Source organism: Saccopteryx bilineata, chromosome 10, assembly GCF_036850765.1.
Source record: "Saccopteryx bilineata isolate mSacBil1 chromosome 10, mSacBil1_pri_phased_curated, whole genome shotgun sequence".
NCBI classification, from domain to species: Eukaryota; Metazoa; Chordata; class Mammalia; order Chiroptera; family Emballonuridae; genus Saccopteryx; species Saccopteryx bilineata.
Genome location: NC_089499.1, coordinates 17,946,576 through 17,973,960, shown reverse-complemented (window position 1 = coordinate 17,973,960; position 27,385 = coordinate 17,946,576). Strand labels below are relative to the sequence as shown.

Here is a 27,385-nt window from a genome sequence, read left to right as displayed (position 1 = left end):
ACAAGAAGTGAAACAAAAAGAGCCCTTTGTAGGACTTGAACCGGAGGCCCCAACGCTTCCCCACACTCCCATGGGCCTGGAACACTTCCAAGCTAGCTTCAGGGTGTACTCGGCCCAATAGATGTATGTGGACCACAAAACACTGCCTCCTCTCCACAGGTCCGCATGGCCTTTCCTGACTGCACTGCCCTGGGTTCACGTCACGGGCTCGTCTTCTTCACCTGTGTTTCACCACAGCCTGCACATATGTCCCCGGTGAGTCTCTCTTCACATGGACATCTGGTTGACCCAGATGCTCCCCACAAGATGCTCTGAAGACACCCCCTTGTAGCCTCCACAGTGCCACACCCGGAATAGTGCCACAGATATTTGCCGATTAATTAACGAATCAAAGAGATGAATGTGGTTTAATTGTGCCGCCTGGCTAGGCGGTGGCGCAGTGGATAGAGCGTTGGGCTGGGATGTGGAGGCCCCAGGTTCAAAACCCCGAGGTTGCCAGCTTGAGCACGGGGTTTGAGCTCAAACACATCTTGCTTGAGCACATTTGCTTTGAGCAGAGCTCACCAGCTTGGACCCAAGGTCACTGGCTCGAGCAAGGGGTCACTAGGTCTGCTGTAGCTCCACGGTCAAGGCACATATGAGAAAGCAATGTTTTGAGAACTAATGTTATGAGAACAACTAAAGTGTTGCAATGAAGAATTGATGCTTCTGGCCCTGGCCGGTTGGCTCAGCGGTAGAGCGTCGGCCTGGCATGCGGGGGACCCGGGTTTGATTCCCGGCCAGGGCACACAGGAGAAGCGCCCATTTGCTTCTCCACCCCCGCCCCCTCCTTCCTCTCTGTCTCTCTCTTCCCCTCCCGCAGCCAAGGCTCCATTGGAGCAAAGATGGCCCGGGTGCTGGGGATGGCTCCTTGGCCTCTGCCCCAAGCGCTAGAGTGGCTCTGGTCGCAGCAGAGCGACGCCCCGGAGGGGCAGAGCATCGCCCCCTGGTGGGCAGAGCATCGCTCCTGGTGGGCGTGCCGGGTGGATCCCGGTGGGGCGCATGCGGGAGTCTGTCTGACTGTCTCTCCCCGTTTCCAGCTTCAGAAAAAAAAAAAAAAAGAATTGATGCTTCTCGTCTCTCTCCCTTCCTGTCTATGCCCTCTCTCTGACTCTCTGTCTCTGTCAAAACAACAATAACAAATTGTGCCTCTCCTTAAATAATAGAGTATCCTCTGAATTTTAGTTTGTACATCATCAGCTACTTGCTGTCCATTTTTCCTTCTGAAATACTCCTTAGGATGCCTGTGTCTTCTCTTCCCATGTCTTCTCTTCTCCCTTCCTGTTCTACCAAGAGAAAGAGTCTCCCCACAGAGGGGTCATGGCTGCCTTACAGCAGGAGAGAATGAGCATGACCAGTGTCTCTCCAGCCACAGCACAGGACACCCTGGTCCCAAACTTCCGGATCCAGTCCCCACAGCAGGTATCCGGGAGTAGAAGTGACACCAGCCAAGACCTCCCCATTACCCCTGGCTCTCGGAGGGGCGCTGGCTTCTCTGGAAGGCCAGCTTTCAGGAGAGAGTGTGTTGATCAAGGAGTGTCATCTCATTTACCTATTTACCTGATGGCTGTAAATTTCTCCCTATATAAGCATCAGATGGCGTTGATACCTTTAGTTTCTCTTCTCAGGAGCCTCCTCCCGTGCTCTGACACCCAGGCAAAGCCCTGCAAATGAATGGAGCTGCCACAACCCCCCCCACACACACACACACACTGGCCCTGCAGTGGTCTGTCCTTCAACCCACAGGTAGCAAAAGTGCATTATCCCGATGCACTTGGGCTAATCTTGCATTTGTTCCTCCCAACAGAGAGTATTGTGCTTTTTCATCACTGGGCGGGAGCGGTGCAGTGCGGGAGGAAGCCAGCAAGCCGCTTCCTGTGCGGCTCTTTGTAGATGAGTGATTTCATCACCAAGTGCTCTCAGCAGTGGACCGTGTTTCTAGAAACACTCAACTCACTTACAGCCAGTGCTTTTCTTTTCTGAATCTCTTTCATTCTTCAATGTGGAAGAATCCCTTTAAAAATACAATGACATCCTTCTCAGGAGAAGGCAGGTAACTGTTGGGACGTTGCAACGTGCATGGAGTATCTTAGTCCTCAGGCAGGAGAACAGCGGGGTCTTTGTGCTGCTCCCTGAAGGACTGGTCTTCTGGGGGTGGTTAATAATTTGTGTTTTGAAAGCATTGTAAACTTAAAAGTTGTGCGAATAGTATTCCCTTCCCTCAGATTCTCCAGTTGTTAACATTTTACCACATTTACTTTATCAATTTCTTTCTCCATAGAAAGACAGACATATGTATTTTTAAAATCTTTGGAAAACAAGTTGCAGATATGATGGCCCTTGACTCTTCTTACTCAGTGTGCTTGACCTAAAGAGCGAGGGCATCCCTTAAACAAACACAATACAAATATTAAAAACCAGGAAACTGACAGGAATACAATACTATTATCTAATCTAATCTACAGATTGCATTCAGATTGCAATTGTCACAATAATGCTCTTCCCAGCAAAAAATTAAGAGGAGGGGAAAAAAAAAGTCTAGTCCAGGATCCTCCAGAGGATTGCACCTTGCAGTTCCCTGTCGTGTCCTTTGTGAATGCTGCTCTCAACCTCAGGGAAGAGAAGTTGAGCCGGAAGTTGATTGTATCCAGAGGCACCTTAGCCACGCCGCCCTTCCCCAGAACTTTCACTTGTGGAACCTCTGCCACTTACGAGTCAGGCAAGAGTTTTGTAGCATCTACCAAACCACCTCCGGCCCATGACAGGTCACAGAAAGACAACAAGAGTGTGAGGTGAGTTCCTGCACTCCAGGGCTGACAGGCCCACACCGCCCAGCCAGTGGCTGGCTGACCTCAGAGTCCACTATGGCCACAACACAGCCCCCGAGCATCCAGCCACAATTGGGCGGGAGCGGGGCATGGAGGGTGGGGACACACACACAGAGAAGGAGTCTGAAAGGCGACTGCCCTGGGGCGGAGCTTCTCAGAGCTGGCACAGCTCCCGGCCCCTAAGAGGACAGCACCCCCGGGGACCCCGCCTCACCCTGTCAGCACTGAAAACGGAGCTCTGGTCCTAAACACTGAATCAGTTTAAATAAAATCATCTTAGCCACGCGGAGGGCAGCTTTATCAACGATTCTGTTTTACCTGTTACTTGACAGAGGAAATCTCATTCAACAGGCTGATGCCACTGAAAACAACTGGCCAACCGGAGCGATCGACCGCGCGAAAAGCCCACGCCCACACGCCTGGCCTTAGCTGGGTTTTCTGTTACTTCAAACACCAACCTGGCCCAAAGTCCACGGTGGCGTACAGCCCCTGCAGAGCCCCACACTGAACAAGTCTCTCGTTCACACCGTCGGTGGTGAACAGAATGACGTCATCACCCAGGTGGTGGCGGAAACACTTCTGCAGGAAGCGCAGGTAGTCGTAGTCACAGCTAAAGTAGCTTCCGTATTCGTTTTCCACCTGCAGATCACAAAAGAAGAGGGTGGGGGGGGGAAATTAAGAGATCCCCGTGGAGCCATTCTATTAATGCACGTTCTTGTTTGGAGAAAATACCTAAGCCATCTGTGGTGACATAACAAGGCTTAAAGATCGCTAAAACTATATCCCCTACTACACTCAGTCCTCCGAACCCATTTTCCAAAAAGCAACTCAGCATAAAAACTTACCTTCCCACCTAGAAAGAAAAAAAAAAAAGGAAACCAGTGTGCTAGTTTTCGGATTGTAGTGATTTCTACGCTATTATAGATCATAGATCTTGTAAGCATTACATAAATAATACCTTCCCATGTTAGAAATATTATAATATGGAGAGAAATGGGAAAAAAAAGGAAAAATTACCCGTTAATTCTATTATCTAGAGACAATCACTGTAAGCCTCTGGGCATAGTTTTCCACACACACACGCGCACACACACGACCGGTATCATATTGCGTGCACTCGTTATAACATTACTTTCCCCTCTACATGTCATGCAAACATCCATGCCAGTAAGGAGTGTGAATGCTGAACATGGGTCCACCGTCATGTACTTCAGACATAGCTGTCACAACCAGCAGGGGGCGTGCTACTGGCATCTAGTGGGTAAGGGGCCAAAAGATGGCATATATCTTACACTGTTGGCCTTCACAATGAAGAATTATTGGGTGCAAAATGGCAAAACAGGGTTGGCGGGGGTACCCTGCTCTGAAGCATACACTCACAGTCCGGGTGGACGGCACCCTCAAGAGGTGGAAATGGACTCATCTATTTTTTAAAAATCCTGTTCTTTTTATATATAAGTAGAGACATACAGATATGGACAGTTATACGGTATATTGCAGGCATTAAAATGTCATAGAGGCAACTAGGAAAAATGTCTAAAGAGGCTCTTTAGGGAGCAGCAATAAAAAAGGCTATGACACATTTGCTCTAAAGCAATAAAATGAACGCCCTCCGGCTCCACCCAGTGCACCACAGAGCCTTAGAGGTGTACTGCCGAGGGGAGGGAGCGCGACCCTGAGAACGACAGCCAGTACCGTCCCCCGGAGAGAAGAGGCACAGCAGTCAAGGCCAACCGGTGGAGTCTGGGTGTGTGCACCGCGCACAGGGAGTAAGAGCATATCACAAAAACGAGCAGGAAACTGACGGCGCGGAAGCCGGGACACTGGGAGGAAGTGGGGTGTGATCAAGGACACCGCGAGGCTTCCGGGTCCGGACACGGGCTAGTTCTCACCTTGGAGAGTGGTGAGGGTGGAGAACATCATAATGCTTTGTAATGTTGCGCATCTACATATGTGTGACAGCTCATAATTTGACAAAGACAATTGTTTTAATCCCCAACTGGAAAATCTCAACCTGGCACCCAAGAAGTGCTCAAAACACCAGCAGCTAGGAGCATTCTCAAGTTCTATATGATTGCCGACCAGAGAAAAAAGGTGTGTAGGAAGGCAGGGGAGGGGAGAGGGAGAAACACGCGGAGAAAAGGGCTCGACAGACTCGGAGGAGTCACGGTGCGACTCAGAGCATTAATAGAGCATTAATCATGAGGTAACAGCCCTGTTTCTACCTGTTACTGTGGAGAATCAACTACTTTAAAAGCCCACAGTGCTTCGTTGCTTCGAGTGCAAAACAAAATTTTGTGCTCGGCCTGTGGTGGCGTAGTGGGTAGAGCATCGACCTGGAACACTGAGATCACTGGTTCGAAACCTTGGGCTTGCCTGGTCAAGGCACATAGGAGAGTTGATGCTTTCTGCTCCTCCCTCCTTCTCTGTCTCTGTCTCTCTCTGTCTCCTCTCTCTAAAATGAATAAATAAGGCCCTGGCCGGTCGGCCCAGCGGTAGAGCGTCGGCCTGGCGTGTAGAAGTCCCGGGTTCGATTCCCGGCCAGGGCACACAGGAGAAGCGCCCATCTGCTTCTCCACCCCTCCCCCTCTCCTTTCTGTCTCTCTCTTCCCCTCCCGCAGCTGAGGCTCCATTGGAGCAAAGATGGCCCGGGCGCTGGGGATGGCTCCTTGGCCTCTGCCCCAGGCGCTAGAGTGGCTCTGGTCGCGGCAGAGCAACGCCCCCTGGTGGGCAGAGCGTCGCTCCTGGTGGGCGTGCCGGGTGGATCCCGGTCGGGCGCATGCGGGAGTCTGTCTGACTGTCTCTCCCCGTTTCCAGCTTCAGAAAAAAAAAAAAAAGAATAAATAAAATCTAAAAAAAAAATAAATTGTGATTCCAGGAATACGTGGTCTTTAAACATAAGCACAAAGAGCTGTGAGCCCCTAGGAAGGAGGGGGCCAGCCTGACGGAGGCTGGAGAGACGGGCAAGGAGGCCTCCTCCGAGGGGCTGTCCGCCGCCGCTCTGCAAGGGGAGGCACTCGGCGGGGGCGGGGACGGGTGGGAAGTCGTCCTGCCTGAGTGTGCACCACGGAAGCTTCCTCGGAGGGGCTGCCCGCCGCCGCTCTGCAAGGGAAGGCACTCGGCGGGGGACGGGTGGGAAGTCGTCCTGCCTGGGTGTGCACCGCGGAAGCACCTGATGGCCTGTGGACGGAGTCGGGAGGAGCAAAGGAAGGGTGGGTGGTGCAGATGAACTGAATACCACCATCATCATTGGCACGGTCCTGCCCCCAAATGGTTTAATGGATGAGTGTTTTCCGGAAAGGATCCCTCTGACAATACTTTCAGGTTTTGGGTTTAAGAAATAAAACAGACCACAGTGAGCACAGTCAGCATGCCCAGTCCCAAGGGCTTCGCTGGTCAAGAAGCCATCCTGAAAAAGGAGGCATTTGCCACTTACACAGAGTAGAAAACTCCCCTTGGGCGGCATATCCTGACACTTTGATTAGTCCCACAGAGGTCCCTTTGGAAACAATTGAGATAAATGCTAAAGAAGCTCTGCAGGCCCTGGCTGGTTGGCTCAGTGGTAGATGGTCGACCTGGCGTGTGGAAGTCCCAGGTTGGATTAACGGCCAGGGCACACAAGAGAAGCGCCCATCTGCTTCTCCACCCTTCCCTCTCTCTTTCCGCTCTGTCTCTCTCTTCCCCTCCCGCAGCCAAGGCTCCACTGGAGCAAAGTTGGCCCCGGTGCTGAGGATGGCTCCATGGCCTCCGCCTCAGGTGCTAGAATGTCTCCGGTAGCAACGTAACAATGCCCCAGATGAGCAGAGTATCGCCCCCTGGTGGGCATACCGGGTGAATCCCAGTGGGGCACATGCAAGAGTCTGTCTCTCTGCCTCCTGCTTCTCACTTCAAAAAAAAAATACCAAAAAAATAAAAGATAAAAAAATAAAAGAAAAGCTCTGCAAATACTGGTGAAGTATCTTCCCCCTCATTTTCTTTTTTCTCCTCTTTTAAGAAGAGCCATTTAAATGGCCATCCCCCTTCATCATTTGGCTGTCAAGTTCAGAGCTACATTTCAGGGTCAGCGCTACCAACTATGGGCCAGAGCCTTTGCATCTTGTGTTCTCTTCTGCCCACCCCCACGCCCCAATCCAACCTCTTTTCTCTCTGCTTACTTTTTCAAGATTCACTTATCCATCATCATCACTGTACTAAGTACCTTGACATAAACAGGACTTTATTTCATGCACATAATCTGTGTCAATACACGAACAGGCTTGCACAATGCCTGGCACCCAGTAAGTGCTCAAAACACCAGCAGCTAGGAGCATTCTCAAGTTCTATATGATTGCCAACCAGAGAAAAAAGGTGTGTAGGAAGGCAAGGGAGGGGAGAGTAGAAACACGCAGAGAAAAGGGCTCGACAGACTCGGAGGAGTCACGGTGCGACTCAGAGAAACACGGATTTTTCTAGAGCAGGGGTCAGTGAACAGTTTTCAATAAAGGGCCAGAGAGTAAATAGTTTAGGCCTTTTGACATTGACTCGTCCGCTCAATGACGAGTCTCTGCTATTGCAGCATATAAGCAGCCATGGCCCAGCTACGAACAAGCAGGTGTGACTGTGTTCCAATGGACCTTTATTTACAAAGACTGGCAGCCGGGCCAGCTGGCTCATGGGCCATCATCTGCACGTCTTAGTTCTAGAGTAACTATCCCATCCTGTAAGCTCCTTAGCGAAGCAACGAAGCACTGTGGGCTTTTAAAGTAGTTGATTCTCCAACCTGTAACAGTGAGGTTGCCGGTTTGAAACCCTGGGCTTGCCTGGTCAAGGCACATATGAGAATTGATGCTTCCAGCTCTTCCCCTTTCTCTCTCTCTCTCTCTCTCTCTCCCTCTCCCTCTAAAAATAAGTAAATAAAGTAGTTGATTCTCCACAGCAACAGGTAGAAAGAGGCTGTTACTTCATGATTAATGCTCTATACATTGGGGGAAGCGATGTTGTGGGTGGCAGGTTCCCACTCCATATTGTTTTCACCCGGGATATCATTAATAGGTGTATGTGGCTTTCCTTCTCTTAGGTGTGGTCTTGGTGCAGCCTGAAATAAACATCCACAAGTGCAAACCAGTTTCCATGGCACTGGTCTAGCTAATACTTCCAGAAGACAGTATTTGCTTCTACCGTCGAATCATAGAGATGTCTACGGCTGAATCATAAGGATGAGTGAAGGTCCAGGCTGGGCTTCCCATAACTGTCAGACAATAGTGTTGAGGGCCCTAACTACCCTCAGGCAGGGATCTGAACCTTCTGGTATAAAGCATCTTTGCCCTGCTGGCAGACACAGCTCCTTGGTGGCCTCTTTAAACCCTCCAGGCACGCAGAGAAAGCACCAGCATTGTGAACGGGGGTGTACTCGTCCTTAATGCCCCTTGGACTGAATTAAGACAGAGATAGAAATCAGCTCTTATAGAAACGTCCACGCACTGAAACACTGGCCACCAATGCCAGCTTCTTGCTTATCTAACCCAGCCGCCTCTACTCAATTCCAGACCACTTGGTAGTCATGCGATGTTCACACACATGGGATGTGACCTCTTGGCTGCCAGGCAGACGTGTGGGAAGCAGAACAGACTACAGAGGCACCTGGGCAGGGACAGAAGGAGATAAACTTCCACAAATGCGTCACAGACAGAGAGAGGCACTAACTGAGGGTTCTAAGAATCAAGTGGTCGCCAGTTAAATCAACCATAAAGCTTTTTTTTTTTTTTTTTACACAGAGACAGAGAGAGAGTCAGACAGAGGGATAGATAGGAACAGACAGACAGGAATGGAGAAAGATGAGAAGCATCAACCATCAGTTTTCATTGCGACACCTTAGTTGTTCATTGATTGCTTTCTCATATGTGCCTTGACCGCGGGCCTTCAGCAGACCGAGTAACCCCTTGCTCAAGCCAGCGACCTTGGGTCCAAGCTGGTAAGCTTTGCTCAAACCAGATGAAGCCGGTGACCTTGGGGTCTCGAACCTGAGTCCTCCGCATCCTAGTCTGATGCTCTATCCACTGCGCCACCGCCTGGTCAGGCAAGAGAATTTTTAATGATAGGAAAAAATTCTTATGACGTAAGAATAAAGTAAAAAGAAAATGAAGATAGAAAGCTGTCCACGCAGTATGAACTGACTGTAAAAAGACAGTGGTTGAAATAATTGAGTAGCATTCACAGGGCATCCAGAACAGAGTCTGGCCCATAGCAGGCATTCAAACATGGCAATGCCTCCCCCAAATGCAATTTAAATCAAAGCACCATCTATGGTATTGCCTCTAAGAGAAACAGACGTTTGCAGTTCAGGTCCGCATCACTCCTATAGATACAGAGAATGGATGGAGGCCTTCCCCCACCAGCAGCCCATGCACACATCTCCATGGTTACCTGCACTGTGATAATCGGCCCTCCGTTCTGATAGAGGAGAGGCTTCATCTTGGGCAGAAGGACTCCCAACCACTTGTCCACAGCTGCAAGGTAATCTGGAAAACAAGACAGCTTTAAAACCGTCATGCACCTTTTAGTACAAATAGACACAGCACAAATTTATTACCTTGGGGTTGGCTGCAGAGATCAGAAAATACCGGGTTCAACAACCACCTTCTGAAATGAGGCACCAACATGGCCTAAGAGTCAGGTACAAGTTGTCCTGCCAGGAGCTGTCGCCGCTGCTGAGCTCTCAGTGGGCAAGAACCGGTATGCCTGGTGTCTGTCCCTGCCACCGGGACACAAAGCCTGGAGCGTAGGGGGGCAGCCTGCCATTGTGTGTTCAATGAAGAAAAGGGTGACTGAACGGTGGGTCTGCCTCTCTGTCACAATAGGGTTGTCTCTCTTTTTACAATTAAGTTCCAAAAAATGATATGTTTTACATTGCCTAGTAGGGACAATAGAGTACGTACTTCATACAGTTGCCGTACGGATGAAATGAGAAGATCATACGTGTGAAAACACTAATCGGATGTTAAAGAGTGCAAAACGTGAGGGGAATGCACTAAGAAGCAAACACGCACAGAGTGTGACACACATGTGCCTTTCACACAGTGAACTTCATCAGCGTCAGCTGCTTTTGTGACCACCACCACCACCACCACCAAGAGAAACTGAAGCTCCGGAAGGTCGACATGCAGCTAGAATAACCTCTGGTGGTTTAAACAGACAAGAAATAAAGACCTATCATTTGCTTGACCAGGTGGTGGCGCAGCAAACAGAGCATTGGCCCAGGAGGCTGAAGACCCAGGTTCCAAACTCTGAGGTCACCAGCTTGAGCACGGGCTCATCCAGCTTGAGTGCAGGGTCACCAGCTTGAGTGTGGGATTATGGATATGACCCCATGGTCACTGGCTTGAGTCCAAAGGTCACTGGCTAGTAGCTCAAGGTCGCTGGCTTGAGCAAGGGGTCACTGGCTCAGCTGGAGCCCCCCCTGGTCAAGGCACACATGAGAAAGCAATCAGTAAACAACTAAGGTGCGGCAACTACATGTTGATGCTTCTCATCTCTCTCCCTTCCTGTCTGTCTCACTTGACGAAACAAAACAAAACAAACAAAAAAAACCCCTATCATTTACACATCACTCTGCCACAGGGATGATGAAAGGGTAGAAAGCCCTGGTGGTCCCAAGCAATCCGGAGACACCGTTCCAGAAAGCGCGCCTGCTGTGTTGATCAGCCCGACGCTCTCCCCGGCCCTGCAATACTCTAAGAACGCCGGAGGACAGAGCGTTCACGTCAGTCAGCCAGCCGCAGACAGGGCCCAATGCCAACTCAGAGAGTTATCAGTTTGTCAGCAAGATCTGGTCAAGTCGTTCAAGAAAGCCTATTCCATTCCCTTCCGATGTCTGGTGTTCTGCAGTGGACAGTGATAAGCACTTTCCCTGACCTTTCAGACGTGTTTGCCCAGAGGTACTCCAGCCTTCAAAATATATACTTGCTCCTCTTGCTAGACGTTGTCTGAGCTTTCATAAATTCTCTCAAGGCATCTGCAACAACTTACCTGGATCAGAAGAACGGAGTACAATGCTTTCCTTCTCTAACAGCCATGCAGGCAAGCCTCCCTGGGAGAGGAGAGAAAGGAAGCCATTAAATGGCCCGGCCTGTTTCATGAAAAGGCACTTAGAGGAGATAACAATCACTACGAGCCGTGAAGGGAGAAACGTTTTCTGAGAAGGGGTATTCGAGTTGGGCGTTGGGCATCCTGATTTAGAAACTTTTAGGGAAATAAGAAACTGGAACATGGTAAAAATATGATCACTCTTCATGAATGCAATGCAATGTTTCAAAGCCTTTTATATATATATAGCTCATTCCACTGAACTTCACAGCTCCCCTGTGAGGTAGACAGACCCCACCCCCTTACCTGCTCTTTACAGAGGAGGGAACTGAGTTGGGTGAGTGACCAATGAGAGGGGAGCCCGTACCTCTGACCCTCACCTGTTCCCCTCTGCCTGGGCACCTCTGAAGGGAAAAGACACCTGCACTGGTTACAGTCACAGGTTCTGCGTTACCTGGAATTGGAGGATTATTTATTTATTTATTTCTGAAGTTAGAAACGGGGAGGCAGTCAGACAGACTCCCACATGCGCCTGACCGGGATCCACCCGGCATGCCCACCAGGGGGCAATGCTCTGCCCACCAGGGGGCGATGCTCTGCCCATCTGGGACGTCGCTCTGTTGCAACCAGAGCCATTCTAGCATCTGAGGCAGAGGCCACAGTGCCATCCTCAGCGCCCAGGCCAACTTTGCCCCAATGGAGCCTCGGCTGCGGGAGGGGAAGAGAGAGACAGAGAGGAAGGAGAGGGGGAGGGGTGGAGAAGCAGATGGGCGCTTCTCCTGTGTGCCCTGGCCGGGAATCGAACCCGGGACTCCTGCACGCCAAGCCAACACTCTACCACTGAGCCAACTGGCCAGGGCCTGGAGGATTATTTAAACTGCTTTGATTCCCTTTCCCACAGGTCCCTGCCTGCCAGCCCACTCCCTGCCCCGGGACACACACCAGGGCCAGTCTGCACCCACTCACCATCTCCCACTCTGCACAGATGTAGGGTCCGGGCCTCAGGATGACGAGCAGCCCCAGCTCATGTGCCAGTTGAATAAAATATTCCACATCATGGTCCTCAGAAAACTGGTACTGTCCTGGCTGGGGCTCGTGGAAGTTCCAGGGCACGTATCTGCCAAGACACACACACAGCCCCTTCCCGGAAACAGCTCAACAGTCCAGACGTGCTACGGGCATTTCTGCGCTGTCCGCAGAGCTATATACGCACGGGTGCACAGACCTCTCCTGCGGGCAGCCTCTTGGGAAACAGGCTTTGTTCCGAGTTTTCACAGCGGCTGCCCAAGTGAATCAAACGTGGGTGGGGGACACGTAGGACCCACAAAGAATGTCCATTCCTATTTACTGCTTGACTTTTTAAAAGATACGGAATTACATAAACACAAATTGTTACTACATAAAAATGACACTGTGTATAAGGCTCAGGAATGATGAAAATACCTGAGTTAAAGTAATAAGAGGTATGCTAAGTGACCACTTCACGGCAGGCGTCCGTTCTAAAAACCGTCGTGAGGCGGTTTTGTCGCTGTGCAAGCAGCACAGAGTTGCCCTTGTAAACCTGGCTGGTCTGGCCCACTGCTCCTTAGGCTACAAGGCCGTGCAGCAAAACCGCACATAATTAAATCAAACACAAGAGAAAATGATGCTGTCAAGAGGCGCCACAAACATGAGATGGATGAGGTTGTGGCCACAATAACACCACATACTGTTTTACAACAAACTCTTTAAAAAAAAAAAAAATAGTGCCTGGCCTGTGGTGGTGGCTCAGTGGATAAAAGCGTCAGCCTGGAATGCTGAGGTCGCCGGTTCGAAACCCCGGGCTTCCCTGGTCAAGGCACCTATGGAGGAGTTGATGCTTCCTGCTCCTCCCCCCTTCTCTCTCTTTCTCTCTCTTCTCTCTCCTCTCTGAAAAATGAATAAATAAAAATCTTAAAATAGGCCTGACCTGTGGTGGCGCAGTGGATAAAGCGTCAACCTGGAAACACTGAGGTTGCTGGTTCAAAACCCTGGCTTGCCGGCCCTGGCCGGTTGGCTCAGCAGTAGAGCGTCGGCCTAGTGTGCGGAGGACCCGGGTTCGATTCCCGGCCAGGGCACACAGGAAAAGCGCCCATTTGCTTCTCCACCCCTCCGCCGCGCCTTCCTCTCTGTCTCTCTCTTCCCCTCCCGCAGCCAAGGCTCCATTGGAGCAAAGATGGCCCAGGCGCTGGGGATGGCTCTGTGGCCTCCGCCCCAGGCGCTAGAGTGGCTCTGGTCGCAACATGGCGACGCCCAGGATGGGCAGAGCATCGCCCCCTGGTGGGCAGAGCGTCGCCCCCTGGTGGGCGTGCCGGGTGGATCCCGGTCGGGCGCATGCGGGAGTCTGTCTGACTGTCTCTCCCTGTTTCCAGCTTCAGAAATATAAAAAAAAAAAAAAACAAAAACAAACAAAAAAAAAACCCTGGCTTGCCTGGTCAAGGCACATATGGGAGTTGATGCTTCCTGCTCCTCCCCCTTCTCTCTCTCTCTCTCTCTCTCTCTCTCTCCCCCCCCTCCTCTCTAAAATGAATAAATTTTAAAAAAAATCTTAAAATCAGTAGAAATAGTATACTCTAAAATAACAGTAAAAAGTAGAGTAAATACAGAACCAGTAACACGGTCACTTATCATCACTGTCATGCTAATGTCCTGTGCATCACTGTGTGTGCTCCACTTCTCCGACTGGTGGGCAGCAGGTGTGCTCACCAGCATCAACGCAGACATGCAGGGAACGTGCCACACTACGATGTGACAGCGGCTATGATGTCATAGGACATCCCTGGGCAATAGAAATTTTATACTTCCATTATAATCTTACAGAACTGTTTCATACACGCGGTCTGTCATTGGCCGAAACGTTGTCACGTGGTGCATGACTGTACGTACTTACTTTTTGAAAAGTACTGTTTCAGGGGTCCCCAAACTTTTTACACAGAGAGCCAGTTCACTGTCCCTCAGACCGTTGGAGGGCCGCCACATATAGTGCTCCTCTCACTGACCACCAATGAAAGAGGTGCCCCTTCCAGAAGTGCGGCGGGGCCGGATAAATGGCCTCAGGGGGCCTCATGCGGCCCGCGGGCCATAGTTTGGGGATGCCTGGTTAGATGATGGCCCAACAGAAAAAAGAGAAGAAAAGAAAAGTACTGTTTAATAAAATGAGAGAAGCTTCAACCCTTGCATCCTCCTAGCCAAAGACTTTGTCAGGAACACCACTCAGGAAGTAAATGACAAAAGTCCCTGTCAGCTTCCCTCTCTGCCTCTGGCATGGAATATACATTTAAATAGAGACCCACCCACCACCGGTCACAGAGGTCTCTCTGATGACCCTGACTTGTGTCCTCTCCCCAAGAGTCTATAGTTTCAGGGGTCCCCGGAACAGACAGTCTCAGTCCCCTCGAACACAGGGTTGAAATTACGGACAGGCCCCAGGGATCTTAGAACCAGAATAACAAGTGGGGTTCCCCCTAAATTATCTGTCCCAGGAATCTGCCTCAGGGTTTTCTCACTCTATATTTTTGCCAAGTTATCGGCAATTTACATCAGCAGTGCAAAACCCAGACTGGCCAGCCGCCCCAAAGCTTCCCAATTAGTCACCTTGCAACAGAGAGAAGAGATGAAGAGAGAGAGCTGCTGAGGTAATTCTAAAACCCTGGGCTACAGAATGAACCCAGAAGAACCAGGAAGACAGGCCAGGTAAGGCATCTTCCCCTAAGCTGAGGGACACTATCACTGCTTACAAACACCTTTAGCTTCAAATCTTAGCTGGACTTCTGGCCGAAAATATGTCCTGAGGTGAATTTCAAGTTCAACCAGCTATACACCGGAATGGTAAGACCTTCAAGAAATGGAATCATGCACGTCAAGTGCCCTACACATGCTGGACGCTCAATCATTGTTACTTATCTTTGCCTCTTTTTTTTTTTTAGCAAGAGAGTGAGTGAGAGACACACACAGAAAGACAGGAAGGGAGAGAGATGAGAAACATCAACTTATAGTTGTGGCACCTTAGTTGTTCACTGATTGCTTTCTCATATGTGCCTTGACTGGGGGGCTCCAGCTGAGTCAGTGATTTCTTGCTCAAGCCAGCAACCTTAGGCTCAGGCCAGCGACCATGGGGTCATGTCTGTAATCCCATGCTCAAGCCAGCAACCCTGCGCTCAAACCAGTGACCCTCTACTCCAGCTGGTGAGCCTACACTCAAGCCAGTGACCTTGGGGTTTCCAACCTGGGTCCTCAGCGTCCCAGGTCAATGCTCTATCCACTGCACCACCACCAGGTCAGGTTTCCCTTCGCCTTTTTAAGATGATATTCATTCTATGATTTCTGGCGATGAAGTTCAAAACTAGAAGAGGTGATGAATTATCAGAAGGGTCAATCAAGCTCATGACGAGCCCCTGCCAGATCACCAGGCGACGCCGTTTCCCACGCTGAGCAATGAAACGGCTGCACTGAGAAGCGCGCTGCACCCTCTCCCCAGATGTGCGCGTCCAGGCCGCGGGGAGAGCCCAGGGCCCTCCTACTCACACCTGGATGGCGTTCAGCCCCGCCATCCTCATCTTCAGCAGCCGGTCCTTCCAGTAGAAGCGGGGCACGCGGAAGTAGTGCACGCTGCCCGAGACGTAGCGGAAGCGCTGGCCGTCCTTGAGGAAGCAGTTGTGGTCGTAATCGATCTCGAACGTCTTCCGGGAGGCATTCTGCAGAGCAAGGGTGAGACCACTTGAGAACCTGCACCTTCAGCACGATGACAGTGACACGTGACTCCCTGCCCCTTTTTTTTTTTTTTTTTTTTTTTTTTTGGTATTTTTTTTTTCTGAAGCTGGAAACAGGGAGAGACAGTCAGACAGACTCCCGCATGCACCCGACCGGGATCCACCCGGCACGCCCACCAGGGGGCGATGCTCTGCCCACCAGGGGGCAATGCTCTGCCCCTCCGGGGTGTCGCTCTGCCGCGACCAGAGCCACTCTAGCGCCTGGGGCAGAGGCCAAGGAGCCATCCCCAGCGCCCGGGCCATCTTTGCTTCAATGGAGCCTTGGCTGCGGGAGGGGAAGAGAGAGACAGAGAGGAAGGAGAGGGGGAGGGGTGGAGAAGCAGATGGGCGCTTCCCCTATGTGCCCTGGCCGGGAATCGAACCTGGGTCCCCCGCACACCAGGCCAACGCTCTACCGCTGAGCCAACCAGCCAGGGCCGACTCCCTGCCTATTTAATTGCATCAGGTGCTGGTGGGGGTCCATGTTTGGTTTCTGGGCTATAGAACAAACCATGGCTAAACCAGGTTCACGGTAGGTGCTCAGGAAACAGAAATCACGGAGGACCCACGTGCAGGGCTGACCGTCCAGAGTCCAGCACCGATCTGACCGTCAGTGGCTGAGATGCGGAGGTCATACTTCCCCCAAAGAAAACCTGATGGAGGTGACTCTCGCTTGGTGCAGCAAAGCCCAGTGTGCCGGGAATACAACGCCCATACAAGCATGCCTCCCTCCGTGTGGCTGCGACCTGCTGGAGCACCAGATGTACAACAGGAAGGTCAGTGGGCTGAGAGCAACAGATTAGAAGTGCAAGGCCCTGGAGCCTCATCCTAGGTGTTGCTCAAAGTTCCAGAATGATCTGGGCAGTTCCCTTCCACAGCATCTCCTCATCCGTAAAAATGCAGGATGTCGGACTAAGTGAACTAACTCTAAAGCAGTATTTTTCAACTTGTGGGCTGCAACCCAATTTGTGGTTCACGAACTCAGTTTGGATGATGATGGGCACCTTTTGCTAATAAAAGAGACTAGAAAAGAGGGTGTCTTGCACGTAATAAAGACAAGTATTATTTTGTGAAGCTTTTGTTATATATACGTATTTAGGATTGCAGGGGTATGTACGTCTCCATGCGGTTGCAATGTGAGGTATCTTTAGCAGTCAGATCAAATGTCGAGAAACACTCTTCTGGCACGACTTCAGAAGCTGGAAATGCTAGGGGTTTGAACCTCAGAGGGGAGGCCAACAATTAGGCAGAGGGAAATACTGCCCTCTGGTGGATGAAAAAGGCAGCAGCAGGCCACAGGGGTCCACAAAACCAGGGATACAAGAAACCATTTCGTTGATAAGATGCCTGTGTAGTGTTTGGCTTCCAAGGTCACTATACAGACTTTTTTAAAAACTTTTTTTTTTCACAGCATCATCACAATTAGTGAGAGCTTTGGGTGGGGGGATATGAGGGAGCCTTGAAATCATTTCTGAAGCAACCAAGAGCATATAGGTCCTAGACCCATGGCCTGAAGCCCAACAAGGACATCAGAGCCCTGTGACTGTAAGTTAAACCATTCCAAGGAGATCGCTTTGGGGCCAAAGGGAAGCTTCACTGTATGTGAATTACACCTCAATAAAGCTATCCAAAAGTGAAAAATAAATAACAATAAAACAATCATTTTAACATCAGTTTATTCTTCTGATAAACCAAGGCTCTGGCAAAATATTCCTAAAAAAAACTCACAAACTACGGAAACTATTTCATATCCCAAGTGCCTCAATTTTGAAAACATTTTCACAACACGCATATGACAGGGTATCAAAAAAGGGTTTCCCACAAGCTCTTTCGAGTTCAAAGGGGGCCTGTGGGTTGGGGACATTCTTTGAACAGGTATGAAGGGAATAAGTAGCTTTGGGCAGAATGGGGTGACAGGAAAGGACCGTGTGACGTCCGTGTGTCTAGAGGGAGGGGTTCAGAAAAGCCGGGGATGAGCTGGTGAGAAATTACGTTGGCAGACCGTATAATCTGGCCTTCGTCTCACATAGCAAAGCGCCATCCCTGTATTTATAACAGCCTCGAAATCCAGCCCAAACACCTCCCAACCATCCATTCAGAAATACTGCCAAGCACCTACTCTGCGCTAAGGAGGCCCAGAGCACCCAGGTGGGCCACAGCCCGCATGGCGTTTCCGTCTAACGTGGAAGAAAGCCAGGAGTTAACACAGTGAGGCTGAGATGAGAAAGACAAGATCATCACGTTGAGCACCTTAAACTTACACATTGTTATCCACCAACTCTATCTCAACAAAGCTGGGGATAAAAAAGGATTTGAGGAGAACGCCACAAGGGTAGTAAATGACATGTAACCCAGGTAGGCGGGGGGTGGGGTGGGGGGTGGCGAGGGCAAGTTTCTGAGGAAGGGACACTCCACACTGATTCTCCATGCTGGCTGCACGCAAGCTTTTAAAAATAGTGAAGTCAGGCCCTGGCCGGTTGGCTCAGTGGTAGAGCATCGGCCTGGCGTGCAGAAGTCCCGGGTTCGATTCCCGGCCAGGGCACACAGGAGAAGCGCCCATCTGCTTCTCCACCTCTCCCCCTCTCCTTCCTCTCTGTCTCTCTCTTCCCCTCCCGCAGCCAAGGCTCCATTGGAGCAAAGATGGCCCAGGCGCTGGGGATGGCTCCTTGGCCTCTGCCCCAGGCGCTAGAGTGGCTCTGGTCGCAACAGAGCGACGCTCCGGAGGGGCAGAGCATCGCCCCTGGTGGGTGTGCCAGGTGGATCCGGTCGGGGGCACGCGGGAGTCTGTCTGACTGTCTCTCCCCATTTCCAGCTACAGAAAAATACAAAAAAAAAAAAAAAAAAATAGTGAAGTCAGGCCTCATCCTCCAGACATTCATATTTTCAGTGATCTTGGGTGGAGCCCAGGCACTGGCATTTCTTAGACCTCCCCAGATGAGGTCATGTGTGGCAGGTTTGAGAACACCTGGTCTAAATGAAACCCTAGGATGAAGAAGAGTTAGCCAAACCCTGGCCACTGACACAGTGGATAGAGCACCAGGCCGGCATATAGACGTCCCAGGTTCAACTGCTAGCCAGGACACAGAGGAGAAGCAACCATCTGCTTCTACTCCCCTCCCTTCTCTCCCTCTTCTTCTCCCACAGCCAGTGGCTCAACTGCTTCGAGCGTTGCCCAGGGCACTGAGGATAGCTCTGTTGGAGCACATCAGCCTCAGGCACTAATAATAGCTCAATACTCAAGCATTAGCCCCAGATGGGGTTGCTGGGAGGATCCTAGCCAGGGTGCATGTGGAAGTCTGCCTCACTATCTCCCTTCCTCTCGCCTTGAAAAAAAAAAAAAGAAGAAGAAGAAAAGAGGAGCAATAGACCTCCACACAGATAGAGCATGACAGCTGCAGAAACAGAGACGGGCAGGGGCCAGACCGAATGAGCCCTGAAGCCCAAGTTTAAGGGCCTGAACTTTCTGCCGAGAGCTATGGAAAACAGCCTGACCAGGCAGTGGCACAGTGGATAGAGTGTCAGACTGGGACGCTGAGGACCCAGGTTCGAGGTCTGAGGTCGCCAGCTTGAGTGCGGGCTCATCTGGCTTAAGCAAAAAGCTCACCAGCTTGGACCCAAGGTCGATGGCTCGAGCAAGAGATTACTTGGTCTGCTGAAGGCCCGTGGTCAAGGCACATATGAGAAAGCAATCGATGAGCAACTAAGGTGTCGCAACAAAAAACTGATGATTGACGCTTCTCATCTCTCCGTTCCTGTCTCTCTGCCCCTATCTATCCCTCTCTCTGACTCTCTCTCGGTCCCTGTAAAAAAAAAAAAAAAAAAAAAGCAATGGAAAACAACTTCAACGGAAGAGCGGTAGACTCAAACACATCTTTTCAAATATTTGGGACTCTTGCCTTTTCCTGAAGTGGCATAAAAGGAAGCAGAGACATGGACCATGTTGGTGACAGGGGAGTGGGCAGTGGTGATGGGGGGTGGACCCCACAGGGTCAGGGGCTTGGTTAGATGTAGGGCACAGGGGCTAAGCTTAGAGGCTCCACTGGCCCCAGGTGGGAAATTCTGAGCATTATTTTAAAAATAGAGAGATAGAGACTTAAGAAAAATATCAACAGGGGAAAAAAAAAGATTGCATAGATATTACCACCTGTGAGTTTATAATGATGCACAGAGGGGGAATAAACTCACTGGTCGCCTTTGGAGATTTCTAGATTACTCTTTACTCCGAACAAAAATCAGAGACAAAGGGAATGAACCGAGGGGTTTACTTCCCTTTCCCGTCGAAACTGTATTTCAGGGCAACCGACAAGTCAACAGTGGAAAATTATCCCACAGGATTCCAGCTACTAAATGAAGATGGAATAATAGAATCTGAAAAATATACCCTTTTCTAACGCATAGTGAGGTCATGAATTTAAGCCAAATCATCTGTGGATGTTAAAACCATCAGCAAGGTTGGTGGAAATTTTATCAAGAAGGGATCAGGGCCTGACCTGTGGTGGCACAGTGGATAAAGCGTCGACCTGGAAATGCTGAGGTCGCCGGTTCGAAACCCTGGGCTTGCCTGGTCAAGGCACATATGGGAGTTGATGCTTCCAGCTCCTCCCCCTTCTCTCTCTCTGTCTCTCCTCTCTCTCTCTCTCTGTCTCTCCCTCTCCTCTCTAAAATGAATAAATAAAAAAAAAAAATTAAAAAAAAAAAAGAAGAAGGGATCAGGCAGATGCTATGTGGGCCCGCTGCTCAATGTCAGCCTCATGAAAATGGAATTAGCAGGCATATCTCTCAACAGGAAGTGCACAGCCTCTCCTAGAAGCAGTCCTCGTTATTGAACCTGAATCCAATGCTACCCATGAAAGCTGTTTAAGTCGAATTCAAAATGTAGGACATTCTGAAAGTCCAGTGATGGAGCCGCTCTAACCAATCAAACAAAATAACATAAGAGTATTGTTAGAAAATGAAAGAGCTCTTAAGAGGCATAACAGCCTAATGCAATGTGGGAATTGGTTAATGATATAGGTGCTGAAATATTTGTGTGGGTGGGAGAAGGGGGGGGAGGGACGTGAATGCACTGATGTCTGCAACTTACTTTGAAATGTATCCAAAAAATAAAATGGCTTGATGGATAGATGGAGGGGTAGATGGCCAGTGATATGTTAATGCTTTCATCCGGGTCATGGGTAGACAATTCTCTCAATTCTCTGTACGTCTGAAGTTTTTTCCTAGTAAAATGTTGATACAAGTAAGTGGACTGATGAGTACATTATGGTTCCTATAGTGTGTATATTATATCTACATGTATGTATATATACATATATGATGAAATAGTATATAGCACCTGAGAGTAATGAAGTCTACTCTTTTTTTTTTTTTTTTGTATTTTTCTGCAGCTAGAAAAGGGGAGAGACAGTCAGACAGACTCCCGCATGCGCCCGACCGGGATCCACCCGGCATGCCCACCAGGGGCGACGCTCTGCCCACCAGGGGGCGATGCTCTGCCCCTCCGGGGTGTCGCTCTGCCGCGACCAGAGCCACTCTAGCGCCTGGGGCAGAGGCCAAGGAGCCATCCCCAGCGCCCGGGCCATCTTTGCTCCAATGGAGCCTTGGCTGCGGGAGGGGAAGAGAGAGACAGAGAGGAAGGAGGGGGGGTGGAGAAGCAAATGGGCGCCTCTCCTATGTGCCCTGGCTGAGAATCGAACCCAGGTCCCCCGCACGCCAGGCCGACGCTCTACCGCTGAGCCAACTGGCCAGGGCCTCTTGACATCGTGGAAAGATCTCCGACAGAGAGACTAAGAGAAGGGGAGAACTTTTTTTAAAAACATGCCTGTCAGCTGCAGCTCCTACCAAGAGCCCTGCCATGAGCTCGGTAGACTTTGCGAGGACAGTGTCTCAACTCAAACTCACATCTCAAATTGTGCCCTCCTGCCCCAACACCACAGGACCCTGCTCTGCCAGGAGCCCAGGAGAACTGGGAGTCCATGTCCCTAGGCCAGCCCTCAATCCCGGAGACACTATCTACACTTTCCTTGGCAGAACCATGGCCGTTGCCCAGAGTGAGACCCACGAGACGCATCCTTCTGGCTTTGCTTCTTCCCACCTGCCCCTCACTCCTGCACTCTTGAATCACTTCTCAGGCCACCTGCACCCAAGCCCATTTCAAGGCGGGCTTCCAGAGGAGCCCGGAGGAAGACATTTGGTGCCAGGATCGACCTACATAGCAGAGCCCCAGGATGTGAGTCTGAGCCTGGCCGTCTTGTGTATGTCAATCAGCAACAAGAACCCAGCAGCCGGCGCTAAGTGGGTGGGGACACTCCCAGGTATGCAGTACAAATACTGAGGCCCTCACCTGTGCCAGCCTGGGAGGCGGTCCAGGCAGAGGGGAACCGTGGCACCTGCATTAGCTCTCCCCCTGGAATGGGGCGTGGGAGGCAGTGTAGCTGGGAGGTGTAAGGACTGTGAGGTTGCCTGGCTTTTGTACAGACTTGGAAGCTTTGAAGAAAGAGACTGGCTGAGAGGCTCATGCCAGCCACCCACTCAGAGCATTCTGTGAACGCAGAGGCCTCCGTGGCAACGATTAGAGACCTACATCTGTGCCAGAAAAGTCAGGCTCAGGGCTTTAATCGCAGGGAATGCTGGGAGTGCATCTTGAAGGGCCAGAACATAAAGGTGGATGGCGGGAGTCTGCTGACATGGCGTGCTCTTCCGTGACCTGCCAGTCAGCATCTTGGTAAGGCACCGGAACCTCATCCCTGCGCTGTGGGGATCGCTCCCCGGAACCCGGGTGCAATTCAGGCCTCCAGGAAATGGTCCGGAGATGCCAGCACGGCGCTGGCATCCTGAGGAAGATGAGACATGGCTCATAGCACTGGGAATGTAAACATGGTGACTCAACAACCCACCAACAACCCTTCAACCCAGGGCACTCCCTTCAGGGAGGACTGCACCAGTGAGGAGCCTGGCATCTCTGAAAAGCCCAACGAGGGTGCTGTCCTCTGTAGGCCAACGGTGACAGAAAATTCTGCGGTAGTGTCGTTGGGGATGATGAGCTCCTGACAATCAAAGAGCGACCACATGCCTGGCATACGGTGTCACAGGGGATAAAGCATTGTCCTGGAATGCTGAGGTCACTGGTTCAAAACCCTGGGCTTGCCCGGTCAAGGCACATATGACAAGCAACCAATGGACAACGGAAGTGAAGCAGCTCTGAGTTGATACTTCTTCCTCACTCCCCCCTCCTCTCCTCTGTAACAGCAATCAATGAAATCTCTAAAAAGGAGAGAGAGCGCTCGGCCATCAGGAGGAGCAGGTGCGTATAATCACCACCATGGCAGCCAGGGCGTGCTGAGCAGTGGACATCCTAGGCAGTGGCTCATAAACCCTAGCGTTCCTAGACAGCGAGACGGTTGAGCAACCAGAGAGGGTGTCTAACAAGAAAAAACAAATCAAGATCTCATGAGCAAAAGGCTGATGTCGGCCACCGCCATGGAAAATGGACCCCTTTCTCCAGTTGGTAGCTGTGGGGCAGCTCTCTGACAAACAGCCAACTGACTGAACCGAAGGCTGGTAGTCCTCCCCTTGAGGGAGGGCCCTGCGATGTCATCCCAAGTATTGAACACAACACAGTCCTTCAATCCTTCCTCAGTGGGACTTGTGTCCTAAGGAAAGCGGCTCCCCCAGACATTCCGAGGATTGTTGGAAATGGTCTGAGCCGAATACAGATACCAGGGGACCTGAAATGCTGTCACTGTCCCTTATTGCTTTTTGAGAAGCCAAGGGAACAAAGGGGCCCTGGCCCAAGCCCTTCTCACAGCGGGTCCCACACGTCAGAGGACCTACCTTACGGTTATCTCACTGGTCCTGAGTACAAGCTGGGATGGTTTTACCTAACAACCCCCAGCACTGGCACCCTGAGGAAGAGCCATTATGGAGGAAAGGGTCAAGTAGAAATCCTGGCACTGGACCCTCCACTCAAGATGAATCTGGAGCAAAGCCACAGTTCCTCCTGAATTTGCAGCTATAGTGCCTCCTCCACAAAGACTCACAGGGCATGCCCATCATCTCCCCACCCAAATGACCTGTGAGCCCCAGTAAAAAAACGGACAGATCCCGGTGGATGATGGCATCTGCCTACTTATTAAACAAGTAGTAGCCCCAGTGGCAGCTGCCCCGTGGGTGTGGGATTACTAAAATCCGATCAACACAACCTTTGGCATTTGGTTGGTGGCTACCGTTCTAATCTTTTCAAACCTATCCATAAGAAGGATCAAGAGCCTGACCTGTGGTGGCGCAGTGGATAAAGCGTCGACCTGGAAATGCTGAGGTCGCCGGTTCAAAACCCTGGGCTTGCCTGGTCAAGGCACATATGGGAGTTGATGCTTCCAGCTCCTCCCCCCGTCTCTCTCTCCTCTCTGTCTCTCTCTTTCCCTCTCTCTCTCCTCTCTAAAATGAATAAATAAATAAATAAAAATTTAAAAAAACAAACAAACAAACAAAAAAAAACCTTTAAAAGAAGGATCAAGAGCGGTTTGTAAGTGGCCAGGACAGCAGTACACATCCTCTCTCGCGCCAGTTCCCGGCGAACAGCCCCGCTGGTCTCCCATGAGAAAACTTTTGACTGTGAGGTTGACATGCCATGGGCTGCCCCTCTATTTTAATATATAAATGACACAACGCAGTTTGGACCTGGGGAGCAGTGCCAAGTCTCTGAAACGGAAGCTTAGACAAGCGGCACGGAGAGACTCACAATACAGACAGCTGCAGGAGCAGCGTCACCCAAGAGGAAGCTTCCAAATGGCGACTGTCGCCGTCAAGGTTAACGGGGAAAATCTACTTCATAGCTCCAAAGGACATCCAAGGATCTGAGAGGATCCAGCTTAAAGGAGCCAGCTTCCTTAACCTCTCTCCACTGTGGCACCACTGACAGGTGATCAAGGGGAGGAGGGAGGAGGAAAGGCTGCCTTTAGGGTCTATTCCCCCCAGATGAAAATAATGCCAAATGTGCCCTGTGGGCAACTTCCACCCCTTCTAAATTAATTGGCACTGGGACAAAATGCTGAAGAGCCAGTTTTATTTCACACTTGCAGGGGAGTGGTAGCGTCAGTGCTTACAATGCATGAAGTCACAGAAAACATATAAAATAAAAGTAATTCCGAGCCAGGTCAATCCCACACTTTCCCAAGGCCCCTCATGTACATGATACATATATTAATGGAGGGAAAAAAAAAAACACACAGCAGTATAAATACCCTCAGACCAAACATACATCAGGGACTTAATACTGTCCAACATAATTTTTATTTTTTTAGTAAGAAAGAGGCAGGGAGACAGAGACAGAGAGAGAAAGGGAAAGACAGACAGATAGGAATGGAGAGAAATGAGAAGCATCAACTCATAGTTGTGTCATTGATTGCTTCTCATACTGCCTTGACCAGGGGGCTGCAGCTAAGCCAGTGACCCCTTGCTCAAGCCAGCAACCCTGGGCTCAAACCAGTCACCATAAGATCATGTCAATGATCCCATGCTCAAGCTGACAACCTTGCACTCAAGCTGGTGACCTCGGGGTTTTGAACGTGGGTCCTCAGCGTCCCAAGTTGACACTCTGTTCACTGTGTCACCACCAGTCAAGCTCAACATAATAATTTTAAAGTTACTTATTTAGTTTAGATTATTCCAGTAGTAAATAAGTATAAGGTCTACCGGAAAGTTCTGTCCGTTTCTATCACAAGTTTCGACACGTAAGCACGTTTATTTGGCGCATGCGTGCCTCTCTATTTTTATCACTGAATGTATACATACTGACGTAGCAAATTAACTAAAACAAAGTTGATTCACGTTAGTCTTATGTGTGAAGCGATAGTGTACCCATGGCTACTGATAAAGTTCATTTACGCCACTGTATTGTATACGAATTTCAACAAGGGAGAAATGCTACAGAAGCATGTAGAAATTTATTGAAAGTGTTTGGTGAAGGTACAGTTCCTGATAGAACATGCAGAAGATGGTTCAAAAAATTCAAAACAGGTGATTTTGACCTTTCTGATAAGCCACGTTCTGGGCGACCATCTTTGATCGATGACGATGTTGTTAAGACCATGTTGGAGCAAGATCCTTTTCTGACAACATCGGAGATCACAGAACGTCTTAATTCAGCTCAGCAAACCATTTCGGACCATATTCAGAAAATAGGATTGGTGTGGAAATATATTATTTAATAAAGTTTATTGACAGTAAGAAAAATTTGTATTTTGTTTTATTCCAAAAACGGACAGAACTTTCTGGTAGACCTTATATTTTAAAAAACCTAGTAATTAAACATAACACATATTAATTACATCACCAGGTAATGTGAACACCTGCTAAATTTCCTAATCCTCAGGAACAACAATAATTATATTTGCATTACTTGTGCACATTCCTCAACTAGAATAAAGAAATAAAAGGAACTCAGTGACATCACGGGTTTTGGGTCATGCCAATTATGTGAAGATGCGTCTTCAAGTTCCTCTGTGAAACTCTGGTAAGCACTTATCCCTCTCCCAGTACCCTACCTACCCTTTACTCATCCTAGAGCAGGGCTCGGGAACCTATGGCTCGCCAGCCAGATGTGGCTCTTTTGATGGCTGCATCTGGCTCGCAGACAAATCTTTAATAAAAATAATGTTAAAAATATAAAACATTCTCATGTATTACAATCCATTCATTTCCTACCGCTCATGTTCATGGTTGCGGGTGGCTGGAGCCAATCACAGCTGTCCTCTGGGACAACACCAAATTTTTATTGGATAATGTGTAAAAGTACATGGGTCGTTGTATGGCTCTCATGAAATTACATTTTAAAATATGTGGCATTCATGGCTCTCTCAGCCAAAAAGGTTCCCGATCCCTGCCCTAGAGACTCAAGAGCGTGGAGATTTCCTGACACGAGCTGTTTACTCCAAGGAGTCAGAGCTCCAAGTCTCCCAGGCTGCTAGCATTCTCGGGTTGAGAGGAGAGGGATTAAGGGGAGGAGAGAAGATAGGGGCGGGCGAGTCTTTACACACCATGGGCTTCCCAGAGCCTTTAGCTCACAGAACAAAGAGAAAGAGAAGGCATACTTCAGATAATAAAACATACTTGAATTATGCCAGATCTTGCCATGAATCTTGCAAACAGGAAATGCCATGGAAACACCATAACATCAGACAGGCAAGAATCAATATGGATCTGGAGAAATCCGTGGACACACTGCAAAAATCTTATGCATTCTATTTTTATTGATTTATTTAGGCCTGTCTTATTCTGCAAAACTTTTGTTCGGTATTCCAAAAGACTGTGGCTAAAGAGTGTAAATTAAAATGGAAGAAGAGAGGATATGACAGAAGGAAGGAGAAATGAGGACAGTTTGAACCAGTACCAATCCTCCAGGGTTCACAAACACTGTCAGGTAAAATACACACACAACCTGAATCCAGGAGATGTTATCTTAGTAATCATACCGCGTTACTATTTTGAATCTATAATATTTATATATAGGTAGGAAAAAGTAATTGCACGGGGTTGTTAGGAATCAAAAATTTCAGCGTAAAAGAGAAACAAAATCAAAGAAAGTCAGGTATAAACCCTGGAATCAGGGACATGTGGGAAGTTTTTGTGCCTTCCACTAAATTGTACTGTGAACATAAAACTGCTCTAAAACATAAACTCAAATTTTTTTTTAAA

The 27,385-nt window shown here is 49.7% G+C and overlaps 1 protein-coding gene across 1 annotated transcript in view; it reads right to left on the bottom strand.

Annotated features, from left to right (window-relative positions):
• GLB1 (galactosidase beta 1) overlaps positions 1-27,385 on the bottom strand; it is a 92,272-nt gene that overhangs the window by 53,831 nt on the left and 11,056 nt on the right. Inside the window, exons 2-6 of the mRNA XM_066246102.1 lie at positions 15,471-15,640; positions 11,895-12,045; positions 10,872-10,932; positions 9,270-9,364; positions 3,326-3,506 (exon numbers count right to left, since the gene is read on the bottom strand). Of these exons, the coding sequence (XP_066102199.1) occupies positions 3,326-3,506; positions 9,270-9,364; positions 10,872-10,932; positions 11,895-12,045; positions 15,471-15,640 (658 nt within the window). The remainder of the gene's footprint in view (positions 1-3,325; positions 3,507-9,269; positions 9,365-10,871; positions 10,933-11,894; positions 12,046-15,470; positions 15,641-27,385) is intronic.